The sequence below is a fragment of the Calypte anna genome, chromosome 8 (genome assembly GCF_003957555.1).
Source record: "Calypte anna isolate BGI_N300 chromosome 8, bCalAnn1_v1.p, whole genome shotgun sequence".
NCBI lineage: Eukaryota > Metazoa > Chordata > Aves > Apodiformes > Trochilidae > Calypte > Calypte anna.
The window spans coordinates 19,106,793-19,128,751 of NC_044254.1; the positions used below are offsets into that span (position 1 = coordinate 19,106,793).

The 21,959-nt window shown below is 36.1% G+C and overlaps 1 protein-coding gene across 1 annotated transcript in view; it reads right to left on the reverse strand.

Annotated features, from left to right (window-relative positions):
- Positions 1–21,959, reverse strand: part of AK5 (adenylate kinase 5) — a 74,764-nt gene that overhangs the window by 19,554 nt on the left and 33,251 nt on the right. The window contains exons 7-10 of the mRNA XM_030455254.1: positions 21,167–21,257; positions 14,510–14,586; positions 3,402–3,444; positions 2,283–2,327 (exon numbers count right to left, since the gene is read on the reverse strand). Coding sequence (XP_030311114.1) covers positions 2,283–2,327; positions 3,402–3,444; positions 14,510–14,586; positions 21,167–21,257 — 256 coding nt within the window. The remainder of the gene's footprint in view (positions 1–2,282; positions 2,328–3,401; positions 3,445–14,509; positions 14,587–21,166; positions 21,258–21,959) is intronic.

Here is a 21,959-nt window from a genome sequence, read left to right on the forward strand (position 1 = left end):
TCTTTAAATGTGTAGTTAATGTCATAGAAAGTTAGATTTTTCACCAGATTCTACAGTCGGTGCTTGGACTGACTGGGATTTTAAGTATAAGCACTGTTCATCCTATTTTACTGTAGAAGGAGCTGTAGTACAGGTACTGTAGACTAATTTAAGTTGGAAGAGAGCTTGTCTGGTACAGCCCTCTCCTCAAAGCAGGGCTAATTTAGAAGATCAAATTGTTTGAGGTGTGACATACCTTAGAAAAACCAATTCTGGGTTTTTTTGATTTGTTGGTTGTTGTTTTTGGTTTTGTTTTTTTTTTTTGTATACACAAGACAATAGTGTCTGCAGCTGATAATGTTTTACCAGTAAATATAGGTGGCCATCTTCTGAATGTCAGCTGACAAGCTGGTCTTATTTACATTGAGTGTAAATCATTATCAGCTTTGGTTCATCAGAGTATAGCAAGGATTCTGCAGAGGAAGTTTGTAACATTGACTAAATTTTAAACTCTACATTTAAAAGTAAGCTGGGAGCTGGTTTCTTATCCAAAGTGCAGGAAGATTCCTGACAACTTTCTGCTCCTCCTTTGGCCCCAACCAAACCCAAATGTAGTTATGTTTTCTGAAACTCCTGTGGAGATAAGAAGGGGTAATGTTCTTAGTAATGTTATGTGGTCTTTGTATTCTGCTTTCTAGTCAAGGTATCATGAGCTTGAACATTTCTAGTGCTCTCTACTTCAGTGGAGTACTCTAGCCACTGAAAATTTAGGACAGTTTTTCCCTCTTCCCTTTTCCCACCCCACCCTGAGTCCCCTACCCCAGCTTGACAGTTTTCTTCTGCTTCCCTAAGGTTTCCTTTGGCAGTGTTCAATTTACAGTGGTCAGACTTCAGCTCTTGACTGATGTGTAAGAAATGTTTACTGCTTAGGCAAACAATACATATTTGAGTAGTGTGTAAAATGTTAAACAGGTCAAAAATTGATTCAGGCAGATTTACTTTCAAGTAAAAAAAAAAAATTGTGGACACTCCAACCAAGCACCAGCAAGAAATCTATTTCTAGGAAATACCATTTAACTTCACTACCTAGATGGAGTAAAATTGAGATATTTCTTGCAGCCAAATTAACAACCATAAATGTTTAATTTTGGTCACTAGAAAAAAAAATAAAAAAAAATTCAGAAAAAATGTGTCCTCACTCTTCACATCAGGCTTCAAAAAGCTTCATGGAAGGAGGATGTGGATATTTTGGAGAAAAAGTTTAAATCATTCTGAGCAATTTATTGACAAGTAACCCATATTTGGACTTAAGTCAAACTTTTCATTTTAATGTTTTCAGCAAAGAAAACTCAGGCTTTGCTTAGGTACTACTTTTCTCTGTTCTTAGGAAGCATTTACTAGAAACTTGGAGACCAATTTAAGGACAGGAATAAGTAGGGAAAAGGTATGTTTTCAGTTTTAAACTGGAAGATGGTTAGTAGATGGCCTAGAAAATAATAAATGAAATTAAAAAGCACTCTTTGAAAAAGAAAAAGCAGTCCAGTCCTTCATACAAAAGCAATTGCTCTTTTCAAGTAACTAGTACCAGTCTTTAAGATGAAACTTGTGAATCCTGAAAATTAAAAATTTGTTTTAAAAGACCATTCAAAATTTAAGGTAGTTAAATAAGTCACATTTATGTAATAATGAGTATTAGCATGGTGTTTTCCTCTGTGGATGTCAAAAAAGAAAATATAAAACAAACCCTGAACCTGCAAAGCCTCAGTGCATGCTAAGCATCCTGCATGGTGATTATCCCATTGACTTCTTTACAGCATGTTGAGCACGTGCAGGATTGAAATCGTCATTTACAAAAGTTACTTCACAGATGAAAAGGTGAAGAGACCTGGTTCTTTTTTTTTTTTTTTTTAACTTCTTTTCCTTTCTTTTCATTCTTTTTTTTACACCTAAACTGTAGAATTCTAAATTATAAATCCAATCTTGTAACATTTTAATTTATGTTGGTGAGACAGCTTTAATGTGGGAGATAATACAACAATACTGCAACTGCACAGAACTCAGGTAATTTTGAATGTGTTCACAGTTAACCTGCATATACCTCCTGCACTGAGCTTTACACATCTGGTATTAGCATGGTCAGATACAGGTTAATAACATATCCTAATACCCTTTCAAAAGACTAAACACCACCTGTAAATACCCCTAACCAAGCTGTTCTGCTAAACTGTAAAAGAAATCATGTAATCAAAACTAAACAACATGAGGACTTTCAAACATCTCAGTAAATTGGGAATCTGACTTACCAAATACAAAAATTATGTTTGATTTCCTCAGATCTTCTGAAAAGTCTAAAATGAAAATAAAAATTCTTTAGTTGCCAAGAGCTACTAGTTTTATCTTCACTACTAATTGTGTAACACTCAGGCAAGATGATCTGAATTTATTGGGTTTACTTTCTGCCGTAATGCACTGAATTATCAAAGGAGTTATTATCCACAAGCCCATTTATCTCCCAGTTTTGTAGTTCTCTCTGCAGACATGATAAAATTATTTTACCTGAAAATTACAATTTGAACAAACCCCTCAGTTCTTTAAAAAAGAGAAAGAAAGGGAAATAATCATAGAATGGTTTAGGACCCTAATGACATAATAATATGCCTCCAGAGCCATTGCATTTTTCTCTGAATATGTTATTATATTATAATTGCTATAGAAGTTTGACCACATGCCATTCAGATTTTATATTCTGTGTACTACATCTGAGAGGCAGCTAAAATTCAGCCAAATAAGAACAATACACTTAAATCCAGGTTTTCTTCTCATTTTTGCACCAAAACTACTGTATATATTACAGCTTTGCCTTTTACTAACCCTGTAATTTTTTAAATAGCAGCACCTTACAGTCTCTGTCCCAGTCACTGTCCTGATACCAGTACAGAAGGCAATTTTATGCCATCTGAGCCTGCTGGAGTTTTATTGTAACATGACTTAATTACTTACAAGACACATTCATTTATCATATACAATTTTGGATTTGATTATGTGGCATTTACATCTCTTATTACATAATAAGAGATTGTTGTAAAAAGTTTTGATTGATCCTTGCATTCCCTTTAAACTCTCAGCAGCTCACGCCAAGAAGCTTTTTGTAACTATCAGTTCATGAAAATGCCTGAAATCTGATGCTGATTAACAGTAATCTTTTAAAATAATTTTTCATCCGCTGGCCTAAAGAGTATAGAAATATCTTTTACAAGCTTTTATTTGCATATAAGAGAATTCACATGAAAAAATTCTTCTAGACATAATTTTCACAATATAAATAACAGGAATTCACTTTACTATCTAAGTAACTATTCAAGTAACAGGGAACATCAAAAGTTTCAACATTAACGGCAAATGATACTGAAAAAGAAACTCACCTCCTGTGCTCTCATAACCAGAAAAACTTGACTGATCCTCCTCCTGTTAATTGAGCAATTGACAAATTGAAATGGATATTCTGCATAGTTTGCATTTCTTCTTACATCTGCTTGTATGTATATCTAGTATCTTCTCCATAATCTAACCTCTCAGTTTTAATCTTTGTTGACACATGGTTAACAATGTTACAGAAATAGTAGTAGTACTGTCTCAGTTGGTAGAATATGAGCATGGAGAATCCAAGGGAACTTGAGATGATTAACTGGCCCATACTGGTTTTGTGAGGAACAGCTTTCCCAGTGCCCAACTGCACAGCTCCAGTGTGATAAACAAGCAACTGGTGTGCATGCTGAACTGCTTCCTAAGTAAATATGGTTTGATAAGTTGTTAGTAGTGGAAAGGCCATGTTAGAGCAAGTTCTAGATGTGAGCTTCAGTATAAACACAAAATTAGTTTTGATCTAAACCAACTTCAATGTATTTACCTTCACACTGCAACGCAAACTAGAAGTTGTTACAGAGGCTGCTGAACTCCAAAGAGGGATTAATTACATCAGGGAAATGAGAGGGTTTTTTTCCTCATGCTTGCTCACTTGGAAGTATTTTATTAAGTACTGTATACTGCACAACCAATGAGGAATGACAAACACTGGCCAGCAAGAGTATTAGAGTATTAGGGATTTCTTTGCTGTTCTTATAAACAGAACTTTGCTGTTCTTATAATCAGATGTGCTGGATGCATTCTGGGTTATGTAGTGTCAATACAGTCACACTATCTATGTTTTAGTCTGGACTATGAAATATCAATAACAATACTGACATGCTTGTATTAAATCATCAGTACATAGTATCAGCATGGAATACATTATGCTAGTCCTATCAAAATAGTGTAGGGTTATCAAGCTGTAGTTCCTTACAGTTCTGCTTCAGGCTGCTGTCAGAAACAGCCACTGCTAGAAATCCCCATAGCTGTGTGAACAGACCAAGGGCAACAAATGGCACAGTGAAGAGAATGAGTAAGCTACTGCCCACTGTAACTTGCAAGGCTCTTGCCACTTCTCCTTGTGCTCCTGTTACCACTGAAACAGAAGTTTCACATAAATTTTCCCTATACTTCCTTTGGGAATAGAGGCAAGGACAGTATTTGCATTTCACTAGAGATATTAGGTAACTTGTCGATGTAAACACAGTTATATATGGAACCAGAATTAGGTTTAAGACTTAGATTTCTTTCAACTCTTTAGCCTCAAGCATATTAACTTTGAATTCTTAGTCCTTAATAAAGTACCATAAAATGGAATCTCAGATGCTTACAGATGGTGCTTCTACATCAAGTATCCTTAAAATGAACTTCAGCTCAATTGATTTTTAAAATCTCTTGCTGATTAAGGGAGTCAGAAAGCTGTATGGGATGTCTGAGCTCTGCCTGCCCAGGTGATCTGTCTGCTTCAGCACAGTGCAGTTTGTCATGATCTGTGTGGCTTCAGATTTTGAAACGTGTTTGCAACTGGATTAAATAGGCACATACCTAATCACAGATTGATCTTTCAGATGTAGGCAGCCACTATTTGTAAAAATGTAGTTATCCCTGAGTGGTTTCCTTATGTTAACTGCAAAACGTAAAGACCCTGAGCAAGCCTTAGTTAGCAAAGTTAAGTGTTGGAAGAACCTGAGGCTAGTCAGAGTTCAGCTGTGGAATTTGCCTTTTAAACTCCTGTTTTCTTTCTGTAAATATGAATGTTTGGGTTTTATGAAATATGCTGGGTTAGCTGCAGGTTTTATGTATGGGTAATGGTCCCTGGGAATGCATTTTATGAGCCATACAGGTTGGTTGACTTTAAATTTGATTTATGCTTTATTTATCACGTTCTGAGGCTGAGTGGCTTTCCCCAGGTGTTAATGTATGCCTCTAGAAAGCAGGGGTAGACTGTGCTCTGACCTCCTCTGGTCCAGAACTAATGAATAGGTGTAAATAAGACAAGAAGCAGTGTGAATTCACTCAGACTTCAAGGTTTTTCTTTCCTGCAAAGGCATAGCTGCTTATACAGCTCATGTTGCTCAGCAGAGTGAAGTTAAATGTGTCAAAATGGACGAATAGAAATTAAGATGGAAAGCAATGCTAATGTTACTTGAGTTGGCATTTTGTTTTAGGACAAAAAAAAGCTTTGCACAACCAGAAAGAGTGAAAATACCAGTGTTTGTAATAGCATCTACAAAATGCTGACATATTATTAGATCTCTGATCTCCTCTTTAGATCCCTATGGTTTCCTTTTGCTTTTGGGTTTGTAGCAAAGATAAGATCTCTATGCAATTATTCTTTTTAAAAAAACTTTACTATCAGTTTTGAAAATAGAACAAATTCATACCTATACAGAGGTGGGTATTAACTAATTTTTATCACTTGTAAACCAAGGTCAAGTTACCTGGCTCTTAAAGATGAGCAAGATTTTTTTCAGATTATTCATGCTTGTTTGATAGCATAAAGAAAAGTAACTATTGGTAGTTTAGAAGGGAAAAATAAATCTTATTGCTTTAAAAATGGTTGGCTTTTTGTGAACTTCTATAGGTTTTTTTTTTAATGACAAATATATGTGATTTTTAAGCATGAAAATTTAAGTAAAAATTATGTTGTTTCATATTGATTTCCAGACACTAGAAAACTGGAAAAAAATGTCAAAATAACTTTTAAGGGCGAACTTAACCAGGGAATGAAGTATGCAGCAGAAAGACCCCTCCCTGCACGGCAGCAGCATTTTGCATGATCACAGCAACAAAAGTGTGTTCTGGTAAACAAAGTGCTTAATTTGCAATTTTTATATGGGGTTTAGAATACTGAACTAGAGGGGAAAGTATCATATCCAACTTGAAGAACTGGGACTCAGTTTTTAGCTGTCTTTTTGTATTGAAAACACCTGAGAAACTCACCACCCATATTATCTGTGCATAGTTATTTGTTGCTCATATTAAAACACTTCTGTTACAATACAATATTCAGTACCTTTTCAGTAGATATGTATTTATAGAAAGTTCCCAGTGCCTGCAAAATTATTCCTAGAAGTTATCACTATTTTTTCCTCTATAATTCCTATTTTCTGTAAAAAGCCCTCAGTCCTTAAGCAATTCTACTCTAAGAGAAGTAGTTGTGCTGATTGGTATCAATTCTCCCAGGGGCTTTTTGTCACAGCAAGCCAGTGCAGCAGGAGACCTGTGAACTCAGTGCTAACTCTTTTTCTTAGACTGCTAAGGACAATACTTGTGAATGATCCTCAAATCATACACCCCTGGCACGATGTGCAGAATCTCTTGGCGGTATCAATTAAATTTCCAAAAGGAAAAAAAACACAAATGCTTTGGTAAGATTCAGTTGAGGCAGAACTCAGTAATTGCTTCTCTTGGAAGAATTGAAAGTTCAAGGGGTTACTTTAGTCAAATAACCTTAAAAATGTTTGCTTCTGCTTCCATTCATCACCATGGCACCACCCATTTATTTTGTTAACATGAGCTCCATTATTTTATGAAAATCAAACTCGCTGCCGAGTGCAGTAACCCTAAGCAGTAACCTGTAATTAATTTTAAAGATCTGTTACAAGAATTTGAACCATCTTTATGAATATTAACAGCAAAGGAGTCAAGTGCAAAATGTAACTATCAGTTGTAATCTGAATTGTCTAAAGACGTTCAGTTTTCTTTAAGACACATGTATTATTTTATTTCATTCTTTAAGAGGAAGGAATTTTTCTTCTATCATAAATATCTACAATGGGCAGTATGCTCAAAAATATATATTATTTTTTCTTGCTCCCCTTCCAAGCTCTTTCTGCACTTTCATACACTGCAGCACTCACCCAAGACTCTGTATAGTGTATTTTGATATATTCTGTATAATATATTTTGATATAAAGCTCTGTTCTTTACCAGTCATAGTTTAGGACTGGCAGTGAAAAAAGAGAAATAGGTTGTTTAAGATGTTTTAGGAAGGCACCACAAAAATGAGTAGGTGCCTTTTTCCCTTGTGTGGCAGATGATCAGGTCTTGAGACAGTGAGTAAGAGCTACTGCACAGAATTGTGGCAGAGCGGATGAAAAATGTAGACCCATGGAATGTAGCTTAGCAGAACAGACCTCTTAATATACAGAAGTAGAGCATCATCTGAAAGAACTTGGCACAGAGAAGGACAGGAGTAGGGTGCTGTAAAAATAAGCCCAGCGTGTGGTCTCAGGTCCTGTGATTTGCTGCTATTAAGATAAAAGTTGACAGCTGTGCTCAAATTCTACCTCTCAAAGACCTTCTCTGCTTAATGGTTGACTGAGCATATTCTGGGTTTACCAAAACACCCATTTATGTTTTATTAGATAAATTTATAACTTTCAATAAGGAAATTTTACAGTATTTATAAAGAACTTCTCTTTTAAGAAAGAATTAAATGATGGGAAGAAATAGGCCACTCATCTGAGATGCACTACTGTGAAAGAATTCTAAAACTAGGCCACATCTCACTCCTTATTATTGGTATTTAAGCCCAAACTGACTGAAATTGACTACACAATCATGAGACACATGAAGAGTAGAAAGAAACCAAATATGAAACATATGGCTTTCTGAAAATACATAGCTTTTTTTAAAAAGTGTTTCCAATTTATCCAGAATAGCCAGTTGTCTGTTTCAATACATGTTATTTAAAGAGCAGTTTTGAATCCTATATAGTAAAATAACATCCTTGTGATCACTGCTATTTAATATGTAAATGTAAAAATACTGTAGTATCCACTTTGATAGTGATTAAGAAACATTAAAGTTCTATAAAAAGCTGTTTCTTCCTCAAGGCTTTAAAACATAGGAGCTGTTGCTACAAATATTTTTAAGGGTGGGTTTGTTGGCTATCTTTAGAAATTCTGGGCTGTGTGAACAGAACCTGTCCACAGACAGGTGTCTGAGTCTTGGAGGCAGAGAGGGGAATGATTTTAAACACATCTTTGTATTTCATTATCAGCTTTAGGTGCAATGTAACACGTTTGGATGTGGAACCTACTTGCATCAGCTGTTTGGGATCCTGATACTCCCCAAGAATCATGCAGGTTGTCTGGGCTGTAAAGGTGGACATGTGAAAAGCTGAACTCATAAATCTAGGTGTAAAGCTGTATTTTGTGCTTTCATTTGCCAGTGGAGGGACAGACTGGTGTGAGGGAGGAAGGTGCACTAGCCTACTGCTAGAAAAATGAGTGAGGTGCTGTGAATTCTAATGCTTTCAATCTTAAAAAATAATATAGAACTCCAAAATACAATTGGTTGTAGCAGGCCAACCACAGTACTTTGTTTCTATAACTGATTTTTTTTCTTTTTTTAAGCATTTAATAGGATAGTTTCCATGGCAACTTGAACTGAACAGATTGTTCATGGACTTCAGTACATTTCTATTAAGCATCTTTTCTCTGTAGCTAGGCCTGCCTCTCCAGCTCTTCCATCTCTTTGGATGCTTGTGCATTATCTCTTTCTGCAGATATCCTTAAACTAGCTTGGACTCCACCTTTCTGTGCTCTTCAACAAAGACTAATATGGAGGGAGCAGAGTTTTGCAATCATCCTCTGAGTTACCTAGAGTCCATTTTCTTTTCTATTGTGTACTCCTGTTTTAATCAGTTTCCTAGTAGAGCATGATCTGTAAGTCAAATTGATATCCCAGCAAAAGAGAAATCACAGAAAAGAGACATCACAGAAATGGTCAGCATTAAAAGCCCAAATGCTGCCTTGGTCATTTTACTAAGAGCTGTAACAATTAATGCTGCATAGCATATGACTAAAACTGCTGTGATACCCAAAGTTCCTTATGTCCTGAAGTAAAGAGAAAGCACATGGTTAATACAGTACATTCTAGATCTGAGCCCTTAAATTATTTAATCTATGTTTATCTATTTTTGAAAGGTAGCTATAGAAGTCCCCACGAAAATTTCTCCTGATGGAGATGTGCAGTTTGTTCTTTGCTGTATTGTAAATGTTAACTCCTGGAGCACTGTAGCTGGAGGGTTAAATAAATTACTTGGATTGAATATTTGATGTGGAGAAAATGGAGTCAAAACACAGTGACAAGTAACAAGAAATTTCATAAATAAAGGAAATGGTCTTCAGTCTAATCCAGAGAGCTCTAGTTAAATGAGGCTTTCAATCTGCTGCTGCCCAACACTTTTAGGATTATTTGTGTTCTGCTTCTGCATTGAAAATACTTTAAAGGTCTTTTCATTATCTCTCTTGAATATTTAAATTTCAAGGTATGAAAATCAGGCCAGAAACATTGTTACAGTCTTGTTAGCAACAGAGTCTGTTTTTCATCAGTTCATTTATAGCTTTCCTCCTGCTCCCCTAAAGCTTAGATTTGGATGTTCTCTGGGTGGAAAATGGCAGTGAGCTGTAAAAAGAATTATTACTACATGGCAAAAACTTTTAATCAAGAGCTTGTTTCCTCTTGTTAGAATGCAAGTAATTCTCTTTGAGGTTTTTTTTACCTCAACTACATTTTGGTTTTCTTGTTGCTTTTCAAGTGAGCTGTCACATGTTCTAATTATAAAACATGCTGCACTTGCAGCAAAGAGTGGGTTATGCATGTTTTAAAAATTCAATAGATTGCTTATCACTGCTGAACAGAAAAGCTTTTATTATCTTCCAGTCTCTTTTACATCTACTTTTCCTAGGTCTTTGACACACCTGGGGAAAAGGCAAGAAAGACAATCTCTCCTTTGCATGTGTCATTGCATTTACCTAATTGCATAAGCAAATGCAGTCACCTGAAGGACATGGAAATGCCTCAGTTATGAACTTGTCACTTCCTTTGAGGCACATAAATGAGTCTCCATGTTTGGTAAATATGAAATATATTCCCTCCCCCCAGTATGAAAAAAGACTACAGTATTATTTTACTTGAAGTTTACCTAATTTTCACGTTTCCTAGTTTTGAAGTTATCAGTTCTGTTTGTACTTGTTCAGGTGTGTATTGATTCTACAGGCATTTGACTGTATGTTTTAACTTTTTCTGCAGTTTGCCTAAATATTCCTCAGACTCTAGCTAAGGATATCTTGAAAGCCTTATTTTCACAAGAAAATAATTGATAGGATCCATTAATACCGATTTTTCAATACTCCTTGGCTTGAATGCATTAAAATAAGCCAGACAGTAGTTTTATAATACCTGATTATTAAAGATAAAACTTGTCTGATCTCTGGAAACAAGTGGTATTGTATTGCCAGCCAGTCTGACAAATTTGAGAAATTGAATGGTGAGTATGAATGAATCCAGTTAACACTGAAAACCTGTAGCACACTTGAGAGCATTCCAGCAGCAAGAGATATTTCCTATTAAATCAGATTCTAGTAATGACTGAGTTCTGCAGATTCAGAACATTCTATAAAGTGCAGGACTTCCCTCATTAGAAGCTATACTGTTGCACCCAAAAATGAGCAGCCCAAAATATATTCCTGGTATCTTTATATGGTTGAAAATATCTGAATCTTACCAGGTTACTGTGCTCTTATGATTTTCAATCAAGTAATTGAATAGTGCAATCAGTACCCCAGAAAAGACTATGGAGATAAGAAATTCTTGCTTATTATTGTGACCCTGAATCTTTCAAGGTCCCTTCCAGCCCCTAACTTGCTGTGATTCTGATTTTTCTTCAAGGCATTTTCAGTGAGTGGTACTATCTACTTTTATTTTTTTGAAGAATGTATTTCGGTCTGCTAGTCTAAAGATCTAGATTACTTTTTCTGTAATACAGACTCTGACAGCTGCAGATTTAAGAAAGAACAGAAAAATAATTTAGTAATTTGGAGAAAAAAATTGGTTGGTTGTTTCCCTCCTGCCTTTCAGTTCTGTAGGGACTTAATGATAACAAGTGTTCTAGTTCTTGAAGCACTCATCCATAGCCAGTAGAAAACCATCAGCTTGCTTTTAATTTAGTTAAATGAATTTAATTGAATGTTCCTTTATAGAATGCACAGGACAAAGCTCAAGTTTTTTCTGAGTTATTTTAGATTCCATTTCCACTCTATGTTCCTCCAGAAAAGTCAGGTCTTAGCCTGCATTAGTTTTGATTTGCATTTTTTGTAAAGCACTTCACTGCACTTTGTAGCACTCCTTGATGAGCAGATGACCACACCATTAGTTGGAACTACACCACTCCTTGTTCCTGCCTGCCAGGAAGAGAAGATATTCTGGAAGAAGTAGCATACATCTGAAGAACTCTGAAACTTTGGCAGAGTTTATGCTGGAGATTTTGCTGTCTCATCCCAAGAATAAGAAAATGCAAAGGTATCTGTGTATGTCCATTTCAGCTGTGCCAAGTGAGACTCGTGCCCTGCTGTGCCTTTGTCTCAGGACGTGTTGTGCACTGCTCTAACCCCCAGCTCCTCTTGTTCAGTGACTACCAAGATGTTCTGCTAAAATTCAGCCATTTTTAGCAGCTCAGCTGTGTAAGGTTGCTTAGAAACCACTCTTCTTCTCCTGCACGTTCTCATGACAGAGAGACATGACAGATTTCCTATACAATAACATCACTGCATGACACATTTGTATCCTGATATGTGTGCCTTTTCCACTTGAGATTCTCTGAGTAAAGGTTGTTGATGCTTCACATGATTCATAAACAGTATGTAGTAAATCACTGCAGTGTTAAATAACTGCCACAGTCAAAATGAGCTCAAAAAATGAGTTTTGAGTGCTAGCAGTTCCTCACCCCTGGATTCAGATATTGATCATTCTTTCCTGACAGTAATTTCTAATTTTGTTTTCAGACTGGGTAGCTAGGTGGTATTATATTATATAATCTTCATACCCTTCTTTGCTTCTGTATGTAATATTTGCACCACTTCAAAACTAAGCAGTAAGGGATTTTAGTTGCAATTGCTTTCACCTTTACATTTTCTTTAAATTTGTACAAGGCACTTCACATAACTGGGCATGAAAATATTTATCAGTTATAGAAATGTTGATATTTTTTAAAATGTCACTAATAAGTATCAAAGGCATCGGGTTGCAGTTGAAGAGAGTGAGTAATTTTTAGTCACTTCATATTTATGTATCTCTCTTAGAGTTAAGAGTGGTGTTTGGTTTTTTTAGAACTGATTTTACTTCATTCCTCCTCCTCTGTTAACCATGTTACACTCTTGCCAGAACAATAATGCATTGGTCTGGCAAAATAATGAGAGGAACTAACAGCCACCTTGAGCAGAAGAAATATTTGCTAGTGACAAAAGCAGTAAGGTCCTGCCCCAGTCTGCTTGTTCAGTCTCACGTGAAACCACATGTAACTTCATTTAAAACTGCAATCAGTGCTTTCGTGGGCTGTGCAATGTATTATAAGTGAAACATATAGTTAGAAATTATAGATTGGTGCAATTTTCATAAATTTCTGTTAGTTTTATTTTGTAACTATAAAACTTGTCTTTATTATTTGAACAGAATTTCAAACATTATGGAACCAAGAGTATAATTTTAGTGTTCAGACACTGCCAAAATGTATTTAGAATATCATTGAAATGCAAAATTGATCATCAGCATAATCAAAACATGATTTAAATATACATTATGCTTTATAGGGAGTAAAGGTCTAAACCATGCAATAAAGAAGTAGAGCAGTCCAGAAAAATATTATGAGAAACCTGAGAAATTCCTGCAGTAGAGAGTGTTCTAAGAAGGATTTATGAAAGAATGAGATTTAAAATAAGAGACAAGCTGTCTGCTTGAAAAAGCCAAAGTGAAATGACTGAGACAAAACAGAATTAGAAAAATAATGTTGCAGGTGAGCATAAAGTGTTGCATTGAATAATGTGGAAGAAAATCAGTGAATGAATGAATGAAAATTCAGTTTTGTTGGTCCTAATTTTGTCATTAGCTTTAAAATTTCACAAGAAAAGATCTCTTTTGTGAATAATGAGGAAAGAAGTGAGAACATTTACAACTTCATTTAGTTGAATGATAACAAACACAAAATAACATTCCTTGCCAAACAGCTCATGAATCTAGAGAAGTGTTTGTGGTGTTCATGAAGAAAATGCAAGGAGATTCATGCAAAATTACAAGGCAGAGAACAAAACATACAAAACCACTACCCTTAAGTATGGTGATGTGACAGGCAAATGGCTTTTAAAATATCTGTGGTTTAAATTATAATTCATTCATTTAGTACTCATCCACAGCACAGCAATAATAGTAGTGTTTATTCTTAGCCCAATATCCAAGCTACAGGAACCTCCCATGTTTCAGCTTGTGCCTGTTGCTTCTTACACTGCCACTGGGCACCACTGGCTACATCTTTGCACACTCCCTTCAGATTTCTGTACACATCGATGACATTTCCCCCCAAGCCTTCTGTTTTCCAGACTGAACACTCCCAGCTTTCACAGCCTTTCTTTGTAGGAAAGATGCAGGAGATAATTTTCATGGCCCTTCAGTGGTTCTCTCAAGGAGTTCTCCATATGTTGTACTGGTGAGCCCAGAACTGTTTGCAGTTCTCTAGATGTAGCCTTACCAGTGCTGAGGAGATTAGAGGGGAAAGATGTATACAACCTTTCTCACCCCTCTCTAGCTTTCTTTATTCCTGTGTACAAGGAAAATGCTATCGAAATTTAGTTTTAAGATGTGGATAGAGCGGGATCAGCAGAAAGGCTGGTTTCAACATATGGTAAGCATTTGTTGGTTTATTCTTAAAATCATGTTCCTTTTTTTTTCAAGGGGAGAATGTTTGATTTGATTTTAGTTATATTTCAGACTTTTGTATTTTCCTGTCTGCCTCTTGAAGATTGTTTTACTCCCTCTCCTTAAATTTAAAATACACTTACAGTGCGTACCACCATTTCTATTTGCCAGTATTTTAAACTTTGTGGAGGAAACTCAGCAATGTACAGTAAAGGAAGATATGGGCTCTTAATACAATAAAAGTCACAATTTTCTCATAATCAGAAAGCAACCTCTGTGTATCATGAATTTACTTAAATTCCACTCAAAAAGCCCTTTGGCTTACATGCTCTAAAAATTGCACCACCTTGGTCAGACAAATTGTATAGCACGGTGTGTATATAAACTAGAAAACTGTCTAGAGAAAGACCACAATATATGAAATTACCTGGTCTTCAAAGTCAAATTCTGTATAAACAGTATCTCCAGAATCCATAATTAGACTGCAGTCAAGTTCACTTGGCCCTAAAATAGGAAAAGAAAATTAGACTTTAGAACTTGACTGGAAATTTTCACCTTATGTGAAGGAGAACTATAGTATTTCCAATTGTTTGTATGCATGCAAAACCTGTGATCCAAGGAACCATTCAGATGTGTTAGAGTACCCAGGAGAATGGTATTCCATTAACAAAGCCTTCAAAACATCCATGTAAGCTACCACAAATCTTAATAAGGAGTGGTTATCCCAAATGGTGAATTGTTTCAGCTAGATGGCAAATCTATTGGGCAGAGTGTTCTCTGTGCCATGTCTTGCAATTGGGAAATGCCACAGGGATCTTTTCTCAGGGGAGAGTATAAACCATGTTTAGGAAAGAGAAAGGAAATGGGAAATAGTAACTAACTGGTGATTAGCAGATAAGGATCCTGGAGTGATGTTGATAGGGGACCAAAGCTTTCATCCCCATGCTTATCCTGCCCCTTTCCAAGGTTACAGTGTGGCTCTGCCCCTTCTCCCCATCATCTTCCAGCAGCAGCACCAGCAAGTCATGCAGCCTCTTGAGCTTGGGATGACAAAATTCCATTTCTGAGAAGCCTGAGCTTTACAGTTTAGCTTCAGATGAAATGTTGAAGGTTCAGGATAACAGAAACTGGGCTGGGTATTTCAATAAGTCTTGCAGGGGGACATTGTTAAACTGGAATGGGTGGTTAAACCCCTTTCTACATAAACACAGAAAGGGCATAGTATGGACACATTCATATTCTGGTATTATCAACCCATTCTGATTATCTCAGTCCTGGGAAAAGGGGAAGGAAATAATCTCCTGTGCTTTCCAGATGGTGCAGATCTAAACCAAATCCTACACATATCAGCACAATGTTAAAATGTCAACAGGCGTGTGACTGCAGCAGGACTTTTCACAGCATTATTAAATTGAGAGTAACGAAACCACTGTAATGACACTCAGAGATCTGAAAACTGGAACCAGTCAGTAGCCATGAGTGAGTCCAAACACTCTCCATGTGGGGAGCAACAGGTAACACAAGGGGAAGTATAAGATGTGCTTTGTTATGTGCCTTCATGTCCCCAGTCAGACAAGATCATTGATGAGGAAAAAACTCCCTCCTTCCCGGGTTACAGATGCATCTACTTTGTATGATGATCCTGCAAGCACTGGCACTGAGGATTCATAGTTTTAAGACAGCTGCTGACCTGGGTTTTCTCACCATTAGAGATGGTGGCTCACTGAAACAAGCACTGCTAGTAACAGATTTTGCAGTTCAGTTTGTGCCCTGTGCATTTACATACGATCTGCTTTTGTTTGCTTTTAAAGTTTATGTAGTAGCAATCTATGTAGATGGTGAACTAAACATCTTGGAGAGAGAGAACAGAGGAGAGGAACTGGATGATGACTAAAACCATAACTGCTTGTAGAGACAATAACTCCAGAATGTCTTAATTTGCAATCCATATTACAAGTGCTGCAAATTAATCTCTGAAGCAAATTTTTGGACTATGTAAGAAATACTAGGAAAAGACTTGGGTCTACCATCTGCTGGTGGTTTTATTTTTCTTGTGTGGTTTTGTTTTTGTTTGCTTTTTTTCTTCCTCATGCATTCTTTACCAGGTTGCTATAAAAACCAACAAAACAGAAAGAGATTACACTCTTGCTGCCATAGAATGCCACACGTATATAGGCAGCACATTCTCTGGCAGATACCCTCTATGGGCTTTTGAAAATCTGTCTGTAAAAGATATATGCCACCAAATAGATTTACAACTACTAAGAGAATCCTAGCTTTTTTTTCCTTATTACACAGCTGACATGTCACTCTTAACATTGTCATTGTTGACAATATAATTTAACTAAGCCTCAGTCTTCATGAGAACTGGCCTACCTTGACACATCGATCACTTTTAGTGGTACTTTTGTGCAAGTATTTGATTTACTGTCACTTAACTACCAAGAGCAGTATGTATCCTCAGCTAGAAAGGTTAATATGAAATATGGTGCTGCAAACTTAAATGTAAAGGTCAGGCTGAAAATGAATACTCATGCATAATGTATCTTAGGTGATAAAAGCCATAATGGTTATGCAATTTTAATACAGCAAAGCATCTTAAGGCTGCTTTTTTTTTTTTTTTTTTCCAACTAGGACATGAGTTTCCTTGGGGACCCTTAGCTCCTTTTTAAGGAATATTCAAGGAATGCCAGGAATATTGAAAATATGCCTTTTTTCAATGAAAACTAATAAAACCCATAACCATATATCACTGAACAGAATACAGATTTACCTACCCTTCTCAAATTGCCTGAAGACAAACATACCAGGAATGAATTGACGCAAATGGACACTTCTCAGGAAAAGATAAAGTAATGAAGGGGATATAAAACAGTACTTATGATTTCCCTGGTGCAGCGTCAATAAACACGAGTAGCTTGCTCTATCTTGACAAGTAGCTAAGTCAGTTTGTTGTTGGAGGGAGCATATTTTGCTGAGTTTGGACTAAATCTTACTAAAATGGTTTTTCAGGGGAGGATGACAGTTCACTAATTAGCTGCTTGTACATGTGGCAGCAGAAGCTTACCAGATAGCTACTTGGCAAGGCACAGAGAATCAGTAATCCCACTGGTAGGCAAAGCTACTGACAAAGCTAAAACCAAGGGGAAAGTGTTGGAAAGAATGGAAAATTGATAACTCTGCCCAGGTTTGCTAAGCCCAAGTTTCAATCAGCAATATTTAATGTAAAGCTTGTGGTAATGTTTGGCTACCGAAGGAGAAACAAAATGTTGGTGAAAGGAAAAGAGAAGGATTGATTAAAATGTTTGGAAGTCAATGTGCCCTGCTGCTTTCAATGAGTCTGCAGGCTGCACGTCTTGTGCTTTGACAACAAAACTGCTGATCATAAGTTTCATTGCTTTTTCTAAGTTGCATTGTTCTTCCTTGGATAAGTTGGTACACTGAGAACTATTAAAAAAAGAAATTAAGGCTTGTTTACTATTAGGAGGGAAGTCTTATGGTCTCAATTGTCTGCATTCCTTTGAAAGGAATGCCCTGTTCCATCAGATAATCTCAGTTCTTAGTTAACTTAGAGCCTTTGTGTGCTTGTATGAACTTAACTGCAAACTGATTAACTACCAATTTAAAAAGGGGAAACTCAAAAGTTAAATTTTAAAAATGCACGAAAGCTCTACTGCCATGGAGAAACAGCTCACAAGCACAATCTGAAAAGGTACTCAACATGACTTAGAAAATGCTTTCTCAATATTGAATACATGAAGATGAGTTAAGAAAAACCTGGTCATTTTCATGCGCCCTGTGTTTCCCTTAGGAAAAATCCCAGGATTTTATTAGGTACACTACTGCACAATTAAAAAAATAAATCAGTTGGAAGGTTTTATTAGATCCCTGTTAACAGAATAATCAGCTCTCCAGGGAAGAGCAAATTGCAGAGAAAACCCCAGCAGATCAGCTAGAATGCATTCCTTTATTTTTTTGCTAGGCTTTGTATCTTGACACTGAAGTCATCATTCATGACAAGCTGTCTCGCTTAGAACCCAAGAGGATCCAATGCCAGAGCACAGGTTGGATTAATGGGTAGCTGCAGTTGTACAGGAGTGTGCTGATGGGGGCTACCCCCACCAGGCCTGGCAGTCAGAGAGAGCTGTCCCTGCCCCAGGAGGGGTGTGGGGATGCACTAAGTTGTTTCCTTCACCATGAGGTTGTAGTTTTAAATTTTATGGTGTATTTTACACTTTATTTGTGGCTCCCAAGCTAAATGGCACGGGATTAGTCATAGAAGGCTGACACAGTATGGCTGTTACAGGACAGTGTGTGTTTCCTACCACAGAAATGTACTCCAGAACCCAGGGGCATCATAGTTGTAAATGTCTCTGGTCCTATAAAACGTTTCAGTGTTCTGAGTCTGGGTGCATGTAATTTTTCTTTGAAACTGTATTCACCCTTAAGTTTTCATGAATGCAAATGTCAAGCATTGCTTTTTTACAGTTCACTAAATTAATTTATACAATGAGATTAAAATGTTCTCATCTGCCCAGATTTGTCTGCAGTTGATTTAACTTTCTATTACAAGGTGCTACTCTCCATCGTGTGAGCTAATTAAGTCTGCGACTTGGAGCATTTGTATTCTGGCAAATCAACTTGTGAATTTCCAAACTTTGCTTAAATCCATTACTTTTTTCAAATCCTGGTAGCAAGTCAATTCAATATGGTTCATTAGCTAATATATGCTCATACACATATTTAAACAACCACAGTATTTGCACAGTTCAACACTTATAAAAGTAATCCTTTGACTACTCTGTGAAAGATGTTACTCAAAACCAGTACTCAGTACAGATGTAACAGTAACTCAGAAAGATGTTGCTCAGCAAAATAAGTGTTTTTTATGTTTTGGAATATGCTCTGAAGTATGGCCTAATAATTCAACTAATACCTTTTTCATGTAAGTATGTGGGCAAGACATGCTTAGAGGAAAAATTATTTCTATTGTATTCCACTTGAAATTTATTGAAGGACTGAGTAGCTTTAGAATAATTGGATTTTAATTTTGCTCTTAGTAGGATGCTTCTAATACAAATCTTTCAATCTCACACAGTGTTTCATGACAAGTTGTTGCTCTTAGCACTAGTCTTATTATGTCATATAAGGCAACAATGAGAACTGTATTTTGGACTGTAAAAATAGTTGTTTTATATTCAGTGTATGCTGTTATGCAGTTGATTACAACTGGATTTTAGAGGTATAACATGTGGGTTATATTGATGTGGAGTTATGAAAATATTAGAAATATTATCTTAGTCACTAGGAACCAAAACATTGCAATATTATTAAAATACAAAGATTATTAATAAGATTAAAATACAAAAAGTGAGATCAAGGAAACGGTGGAATTGTGACCTCTAGGATTTAAATATCCAGTCTCATAGGATGTCTAGAAATCCTGCTTTGAATCTCCTTACTATTACTGGTGATCAGGTTAGGCACCAATTAGACGGCTGTAGCCTTCATAGATCTTTGATTATTTAGTTCAGGAATTCATTAAGTAGATCAGAGTTTCAAGGAACTGATCAGAACTCATCCAAAATCACCACCAGTTTGTGCAAAGTGGTTTGCATTTGTCAATCTGTTTCTCAGAGCCTGTACCTTTCTGCCACTTTCTTCTTGCTGTTAAGAACTTAGCTCATGTAATTAGGGAATAGACAGGTGATTATCAATACAGTGGGAATACTATTTTAGCTTTGGAATAATCTCTTGTCTTTAGGAATAAGACTTAGCAAAAAAGTGGTAAGTGTGGCACTCAGCAGAGAAAGCTAGTAATGTTGTGTGCATCTTCTATCAAAGCTTACCATTGTACCACTATCAAAGCCTGTTTTGGTGGGGGTTTTTTGGGTTTTTTTTTGTTTGTTTGGTTTGGGCATTTTTGTTTTGTTTTTTTTTAAGCTAATGCACTTTCTTTTATTCTCAACATGCCCGCTCCACCTTGCCTTGATAATTCATCTTTATCTCACTTTGAATATTATTAAAAATAGCCTTATGGTGGGTGTATTTTATAGGCTGGCTATCTTGGAACACCTTTTAAAAATCTTCAAAAGGACATTATCTTGCTGTCTGAAAGACTGTTTTTTGCAGACACCTTGCTAGGAAAAAAGTAATATCCTTTACTCAAAGAGAAACAATACGTGTATTGCCACTATGATCCTTCACTGTGCTTCAGCAATTTCTCCTCCCTTGGCAACTCCCAGTTTGGTGTTCATGATTACAAATACCCAAACCACTCTGTCTGTCAATTTATGGCAAATGAGTTTTCCTAAACTCTCTCTTTTATGTGTATCTATCTTTGTTTCAGTAAAGCCAGTAAATTTACATGAAAATATTTTGCATAGAACTTTCTTCTTCTTCTTTGTGGGCTTTTTCGTGAGATATTTATGACCTCACCTACCTATATAACACTCATGGTCTACCTGGAAGGCATCCACGGATGCCATCTGTAATAAGAAAAAGTTGTGAAATTACCAAGAAACATTTTCCTGGTATCCTCAAGTAAAATATTTCTGACAGATGTTATGGATTTTTTCAGTGCTTTGATTTTTTTAGCTTCAACCCTGTTGTGGTCCTTTGTCCCTCACAGGATTTTTCTTTGAAGACATTCATGCCTCAGTAATCACAAAAATATATAACTAAATAATATAAAACCACAAATGTCTGACTTACACACAGCTTCAGAATTAGTACTAACTATTAGGGAGGAAATAATCTCATAGGACTGGCTTTCTGGTGAACACTAAGGTATTATCTGATACCTGGACTAGATCAACTTACCACTTCTTGTATTAGAAATATAGTTGTTTAGTGGATTATCAATAGTATTTTAAGGTGAGCTTGTAGATAAGCAGGATGTTAGGTGGGGTGTGTAAAGTTTTCAAGTGTAAGGAATTTTTTTTTGCCCTTGGTTGTGCAAGTGTTTGAAGTTGGTCAAGACTTTGCTGCAGTACTTGAGGAATATGAAGAACAGATCCCATTAATGTTAAATATAGTATGAAAATTGTGGTTCTTTACATCTTACATTCTTACATTAACTCACCTGCTGCAGCCTCTTTGTTTGCAAATAGTTTATTGTCAACTGCTGAGCTTATGTCAAAGAACACTTCTTCTTCATCTCTGTCTGCATCAAACTAAAAAAAAAAAAAAAGGTTGGCAATCAGATGCTGCTTACTACTTGGACGAACATTGTGTAAATTGATTTCTCACCCCAAGCTTTGATAGTAACTATTTTGTATTTCCCTGTGCTGTCCATTGTTTCATGTATAAACTTTCTTTTTTAAACTGGAGAGTAAACTAATTTTGTAAACCATTTTGCTTGGCTTTAATAGCTTGTCAGGGACAGAAGGTATAGAAAAAATTGACTTTCTCTCAGAATGAAGCTTCAAAATAGAACATAAAATGTGTAATACCGATTACTTTTTCAGCTATTGTGTGGTTGAAAAAAACGTCACTGTAGAGACCAGAAATGGGATTATTTTATAGTTCCTTCTTTTCTGGGATTATGATAATTAACTCTTCTAAATAACTGTTTAATTTGAAAGTGAAAAATTTTCAGCAACTTCTGAATTGTAAGAAACCAATTTTTGTGACAGGAGTGTGATTTCTTTGAGTAGTAAAATTTTTTGGAGAATAAAGTATTATTGAAAGTCCCCTATTACATACAAAACAAACAAAAAAGGCTGTCCTTGCTCTCAACCTTGCAGAAAGTCTCAGTGACAAATTGATAAAGTCAGAAAAGCAAAGCTCCTTTAAAATGACAAATAATTAATTTGCTTCCAATTTAAAACTTTTTTTTCCCATTTACTCTATTTTTCGCTTGAATTCTGATACTG